The sequence below is a fragment of the Perca flavescens genome, chromosome 6 (genome assembly GCF_004354835.1).
Source record: "Perca flavescens isolate YP-PL-M2 chromosome 6, PFLA_1.0, whole genome shotgun sequence".
NCBI classification, from domain to species: domain Eukaryota; kingdom Metazoa; phylum Chordata; class Actinopteri; order Perciformes; family Percidae; genus Perca; species Perca flavescens.
In genome coordinates this window covers 39,420,572-39,427,646 of record NC_041336.1, presented here as the reverse complement: position 1 = coordinate 39,427,646, position 7,075 = coordinate 39,420,572, and the positions used below count along the sequence as shown (strand labels likewise).

General features: G+C 36.9%; 1 protein-coding gene across 6 annotated transcripts; it reads right to left on the bottom strand.

Annotated features, from left to right (window-relative positions):
• Positions 1-1,743: 1,743 nt before the first annotated feature.
• eny2 (ENY2 transcription and export complex 2 subunit) lies at positions 1,744-6,067 on the bottom strand. Of its 6 annotated transcripts, none has more exons than XM_028581316.1 (5): positions 6,043-6,067; positions 5,426-5,503; positions 4,515-4,585; positions 2,751-2,825; positions 1,744-1,943 (listed from the first exon to the last, which is right to left on the bottom strand). In XM_028581316.1, exons 2-5 carry the CDS (start codon positions 5,491-5,493, stop codon positions 1,870-1,872), a joined length of 288 nt encoding a protein of 95 aa, XP_028437117.1. In that variant the 5' UTR covers positions 5,494-5,503; positions 6,043-6,067; the 3' UTR covers positions 1,744-1,869. The 6 variants fall into 6 exon arrangements, with proteins under 6 accessions (XP_028437117.1, XP_028437115.1, XP_028437116.1 ...); XM_028581314.1 differs by having other exon boundaries at positions 6,009-6,056; XM_028581315.1 differs by lacking the exon at positions 6,043-6,067 and adding an exon at positions 5,913-5,997.
• Positions 6,068-7,075: the final 1,008 nt, after the last annotated feature.

Here is a 7,075-nt window from a genome sequence, read left to right as displayed (position 1 = left end):
ATAGTCCTGTTTTTATTGACTTGACGGGGAGGTTATTAAATGGCACGACAACATCAAACAAAAAAAAACTCGAAAAAAAGTTTTATTTAGACAATCAGGACATTGTAGCCTGGCTTTTTCTACCTCATCATGGCGTGAGTTTGAGTAACGTGTTTTTTTTTGCACTCAGCCTAGTGACTCTCACTGGAACTCTTTGATTGCAGATGATCATTTTATACACCAAGGACCTTGAAACAATCTGACAACCACTTTTGGTAAAGGCAATTTGTCACCTGGTGCATCCATCTCTTCCTGTGAACAGGGTCACTCCTGTTTATCTTTTCATGATCTCTTTCTTGGCACCTCCCTCTCCCCCCTCTGTTGGAAACATTGTGTTATTCTGGGAAAGTGATTACAGGATAATGGTTCTCTGGATTTAAGTCCATTTTGTCAAAGGACAATGTTAATTTACAGCACCAGCTTCCGTGGGTTGCATAATCATGATACAAAACACAGTAAGCAACTACGTATCCACCCAATACCACCTTAACAATGCAATAAAATGCCCAAACACAAATGGCTACAAATGTTTTAATAGAATGACTTAAAAAGTCAGTAAAAAGCTCCAATTCAAATACATTATTATTATTATTATTCCATTGTTATATATTGATTTTTTTATCATTAGTGAGTATTACTATGACTGTTTTATTATTGTTGAAGTGATTGTTGTCCAACAAAACAAAAAACTTTATTATACAGCATATGTCTTATACAAAGGACAACTAAATGTGCAAGGTAAGTGCATTAACAAATATGTGGTACATCACAAAATTAGTAAAGCCACACAACCAAATAGCAAAGTGTGTGTCAGTATGTCTCTGAAAACTCAAGATAACAAAAAAACCTTCATGATTCAAGTCCAAAAACAATTATGAAAAATATTTACATTCACCTAAAGGATTATTAGGAACACCTGTTAAATTTCTCTTTAATGCGATTATCTAATCAACCAATCACATGGCAGCTGCTTCAATGCATTTAGCGGTGTGGTCCAGGTCAAGACGATCTCCTGAACTCCAAACTGAATGTCAGAATTGGAAAGAAAGGTGATCTAAGCAACTTTGAGCGTGGCATGGTTGTTGGTGCCAGACGGGCTGGTCTGAGTATTTCACAATCTGCTCAGTGACTGGGATTCTCACCCACAACCATTTCTAGGGTTTACAAAGAATGGTCTGAAAAAAGAAAAACATCCAGGATGCTGCAGTCCTGGGGGGCAAAAATGGCTCGTTGATGCTAGAGGTCAGAGGAGAATGGGCCGACTGATTCAAGCTGATAGAAGATCAACTTTGACTCAAATAACCACTCGTTACAACCGAGGTATGCAGCAAAGCATTTATGAAGCCACAACACGCACAACCTTGAGGCAGATGGGCTACACCAGCAGAAGACCCCACTGGGTATCACTCATCTCCACTAAAAATAGGAAAATGAGGCTACAATTTGCACGAGCTCACCAAAATTGGTCAGTTGAAGACTGTAAAAATGTTGCCTGGTCTGATGAGTCTTTATTTCTGTTGAGACATTCAGATGGTAGAGTCAGAATTTAGCGTAAACAGAATGAGAACATGGATCCGTCATGCCTTGTTACCACTGGGCAGGCTGGTGGTGGTGGTGGGGGTGTAGTGGTGTGGGGGATCCCTTTTGCCTTCAGAACTGCCTTCATTCTTTGTGTCATTGATTCAAAAAGGTGCTGGAAGCATTCTTTAGAAATGTTGGCCCATATTGATAGGATAGGGTCAAACACGGTATTAGTATGGTGTTCCTAATAATCCTTTAGCTGAGTGTATATCACAGGCAAGTGGTCTAAGGAAATGTTAAAAATCTAAATTATGTGGCATGCTGAGCTAAGAAGGCTCTTATTCTGTGGAGAAGCTCTTTCTTGACACTGTCTGGCACCAAGGCTGCAAAAGAGAGAGAGATACCCATGACTATGACTTATCATTTTTAATACAGACAAAATGGTTCAGCAAAACTTGTGTTAATGCTCACACCCACTTCCATTACTGGAAAGGGGAAACATAACATCCAGTGACTGCACCCCCTACTGAGGCTACTGTCGTTTAAGTAACTGGCATCTCAGCGTCCTCTATGACGGGTTCAAAATGGTTGCGGTCTTTGAGGGAGTGACTCTACAGCAGGGGTTACTACCGGTAGCTCGCGAGCCAATAGTTTGTTAATAGGTTGACAAACTGAGACACAAAACCACAATATTAAAAGTGATGTCACTAACTTTGAGGGCCATAGATGTGTAAAGTGGGAATATTTTCAGTGATGTAGCTATAACTATGTGGGCTAAAGAAGTGTAAAATAGTCATGAACCTTGATGTGAAGTTACAATTTTTCATAAGCATTGGGTATTGCAATTTCAGCAAACAGTAGCTTCATTCAGCTTATGTGTGTTATGTAAATAAAAGTAGCAAGTAGCTCATGGCCACTTTTGTTATTTTAAAGTAACCCTCAGATGAAGAAAGGTTGGAGACCCCTGCTCTAAAGCCTAAGAGTTTTGTTTGACTCAACTGTACACTAAACAAAATGCAATGGAAGTATAATAATAAGATGCATTTTAAAGTGTTGTCTTTTAAGGTTAATTTGTAGAAAGCAGTGTGGGTAGCAGGATGAATTAGAAGAGCCCAGCCATAAAAGCTGCACAAATCTTTTTGACACTGTATGTTACACCATAAATTCTTCCAATAGTCAAGTTAAGATACCTCTTCCTTTAGGAGTGATCTCTACCACCAGGTCCTCCACAGTGACATGCTCCAAGCCTTTTTCTTTGATTACTTCTGCAAAAATAAATACAAATATTTTAACAAAAATTGCTCGAAGCAGCCTGTGCAGCATAATACGAGTTCCATAGCAAAACCCTTGCACTTTAGTTCCAACTGTCAAATATGTATGTACTTTATCATGACCTAAACTGTGTCCATTCTTAAAGCGTGTGGACAGTTTATTGCTATTTGGAGGATGTGTTTTGCCCACTGCAGGTGTAGAGCTGATTAATGCCTTTATAGCAGAACAAAGTAAAGAATATACACATCAGTTATGGGATTAATTTAAATTTACATTTTGGACACAACAAGCCCTTTTCACATGAAAGATTTTGATAGGTTTACTGTAGGAAAAGCACAGTTGTAAATAATCAAATGAATGATGGCTGAATTCCAATTAGCTGCTTCAGTTTCAGGCTCCTTGTGTTGTGCATCCCGGCTCACACTGTCATGGCTTATTGGGACACTTGAATACAACAGAGCCATTGTTAATGTTATTAGTAACACCTGTGTTTTCCTACTATGACGAGTCTAAATATCTGACGTGAAAAAAGTCCACTGTACTTACATTTTTTTTTAAAGTATCGTTATAGTACACTGTTATCCCGAATTAGTTGACTTTACTAGAAATTTGTGTGGAAATCCGTTGCCTTAAACCGTTGAAGTTTTTACACAAGGTGAAATTTAACAGGTCAAGTTGTATTAACAGAGCAGTAGACAAATCAAGTTTACATTACATTACAAAAATGTATTAGTAAACAAATATAAAACATTAGGCTACTTATCAATATTAGAGAAATAATTTGTTTAAATAAATGTTTTTTTTCCTTTATGTCAGTTTGGTTTTAAGAATAATGTATTCAATACATTTATTCTAAAGAAACAGAAAGGACATCTGATCTACTGATTTCCAATCTGTGTATATGCCACTGACCACTTTCTCACTGGCCAGACCCTATCAGGTGTGCCCCCCCCCCCGGGTTTCGGTCATGGTGCAACAATAAATGTACATAAACATGAACACTACATAATCCATACAAAACTAAAACCCAGACAGCATAAATGCACACCCAAAACATTAACAGAACATTATTAAAACACACTTTAACTAGGACAGACACCGTTCAGAACATATTATTTTTTCCCCATAAGCCTTTGCACCGCAGAACAGTTCAAACAAGAAACTAAACATCCTTAGTTATCTCTGCTTAATAAGATCTGTGCACTGCATACTTAAGCTGATTATTACAAACAACTAATGTCATTTAGTAATGAATATGGTTTTTAACAAAACATGAAAGAATAAGTAGTGACAACTAAAAAGTTTAATTACAACTAAATCTGGGTTTACAGTGTATAAGGAATGTAAACAAAACTATAGCCTGGCATTTTGATTGATCAATATATTTGTTAACTATGTTAAGCCAGTAATAAGTTCTGATGCTGTTAACGGTTTGTGTACATTATGGTTTGTAAATAGAGGCGTTTTGTTGTGGTATAGCATACATCTACAGGCTATAATTTAGGCTCTCTAAATGTCTAATATAACTCAGTTAGGTAACCAATGAAACTGGGCCTTTATAATGTATAAGTGTGCATATAAGATTCACAAGAGAGTACGCAGATGATGGCATCTTTCAGTTCTTTGGCACTCAATCATTGACTATCAATGCTATGTTTTAACAACAGCGTTGTCATTTCTACCTTTGCAGTGAGCTTTCATCTGGTCCTTCCATCCACACTCAGTGAGCTTAGCCCTCAGCAACTCCTTCAGTCTGTCAATAAGATGCAAGCACATGTTAATATATAGCAGGCACGATTCTGCCTTATGCTAATTAAGTTATTAATAACAGCTGGCAATGTCCTCATCTTGATTAGAACATTGGTTATTTTGGCCCTGATGTGCCATTCTCTCTGTTGTGTTGACATTATTACTATGTATTATTCAGATTACACAGAGTGATGCTTCTCTGTATGCCAGAAAAAATGAATATGTGGTGGAGCTGCCGTCTTCTTCGAAACTTGAGGAACCAGTCTAGTTCAGTATTCATGGCATATGTTAGTTCCATGCCTGTTGAACATATTACAGGCATGTTTCTGCCTTGTAACAGCTGCAGACAACCTGGGTCTTAACTCATATGTTAAGAATATCAAGCCATACATGTACATTATTGAGATGTTGACAAGTGAGAGCAGAATTTAAGACAGCTCCTAGTTTAGAGCAGCTATGCTCTATTCATGCAATATTGCCATTAGTTATGTCTTCGCTTAACAAAATGACAGTAACAAATAAAGTAATTGTTAGTAACCCTGAACACACAATACTACAGAGGTGTGTGATTGTTATATAGCACATGTTTAACCAACATTTGGTGAAGAATAGAGTCAAATAGAGTAAGTTATGCTACGATAGACGCACCCAATATGAAGTTACAGAAAACGCATAGCTAAAAATACAACAACCGATGTCTTTACTTTTAGTGCAAATAGCCACAACGTTGACACTGACTGACGCGGGATGTAAGAAGGGGTAAACATACTTTATAATAACCGTAACAGCTATTTAACCAACGCTGTTAAATAATATAAATACAGTTTGTAATATTTGATCTCACCTCTCTCGTTCCCCCATCTCTGTTAGCTTCTGGTTTACTGTTGCCCTCATTCTGGACTCTTTACTCATAGTCTTTCACCTACAGGGGTAAAAGTAATAACACAGCATACAGTATTATATTCCTGTATTAATGCATCGATGTAAATTCAAGCTGGTGCCGCAAAGTGTAACGTTAACACCGCGTAACGTTTGCGTAACATTTGCTACGTTACCTTAAACTTGCTAAACCACTCTAAACAATGTTTACCATTCTGAGCAGCTAACGTTAACTCAACGAGCTAACTAGCTATCTAGCTCCACAAGCTCCGTTGGTAGTTGTAGTATGTTATCAATGTGTAGAGAAGGACAAATACAAGGTTTCACCATTCAGTTGTACCACAACCTTGCCAGACTATGTTGCGTAACGTTATATGAAAAAAGTTCAGATTAAATAGCTAGCGTTAACTGGCGATGAAAACAGCAGACATATTAAAAAACAAACATCTCACAATCAGACAGCCCCTATGCGCTAAACTATGAAGTTTTATTTGATATGTCCGTTGACATATATATAGGATATGTCGCTAAGGAAAATAGAGTCTTACCATCAGATATTACACTCCGAGCAGAAACACTTACCTCTACAATGGTTCCTACGCCTTTATTAAACGCAATACTCTGTTACACCACACAGCGGCAATGTTTTTTTTTGTTTTTTTTTTATTAATTGCAGAATATATTTGTTACAATTTGTCAAAACAAAGAGATTGAACTTGTAGAACATAACTCATTTCGTTACAGAACATGTTTTCATAAAGAATAAAAAACAGATAAGAAAGTAAAAGAATAAAAAAATAATAATACCTATCAATCAATAGATAGTCCAGGGGTCGGCAACCCGCGGCTCCAGAGCCGCAATGCTGCTCTTTCATCCCTCTGATGCGGCTCCCTGTGGTTTTTAAAAATAATGAGTATTTAATTAAAATTTATTTTATTTTACATAGTTTGTTTTTAAAAGGTAATTCTAAATTTTAAGATTATGGTGATCTTGTAACATCTAAGTAATTATATTAAGTAAGTATTATTATTGTAATTTGTATCACAAAAAAGTGTTAAAATTCTTTGTCGCTCTTAATATGCGTCACAACCTCCAATGTGCGACACCCACCAGCGCGCGAATTCTTGAACTTTTCTAAACCCAGGTAGGCCAACTCATAGATATATATGTCTATGAGCCAACTATGGATAATGGATAATTCTAAGAAAAGAAAAGTGTCTGAAGAAAACAGAACGTTTAATGCTATGCATATGCTTTCACTGCTGACGAGACTGGTTTACCAGTATGCTTAATATGTAATGAAAAACTAGCAAACAACAAAAAGTCAAATGTCGCAAGAAGTTTCCAGAATAAACAAACAGCCTTTGCTCAAAAATATCCAGATGGAGATGAGAGAGAAAAAGCTGTTTCGGAACTGATGCGGAAGGTTGATCTGAGCAAAAATCACTTCAAGAAGTGGATGAAGTCTGCAAATTCAACTACATATGCAAGTTTTGTAGCCGCTCAGGAAATAGTCAGGCATGGGAAGCCGTTCACAGATGGAGAATATGTAAAATAATCTTTCATTAAGATTTCAGAACATCTATTCACGGACTTTAAAAACGAGTGTAATTG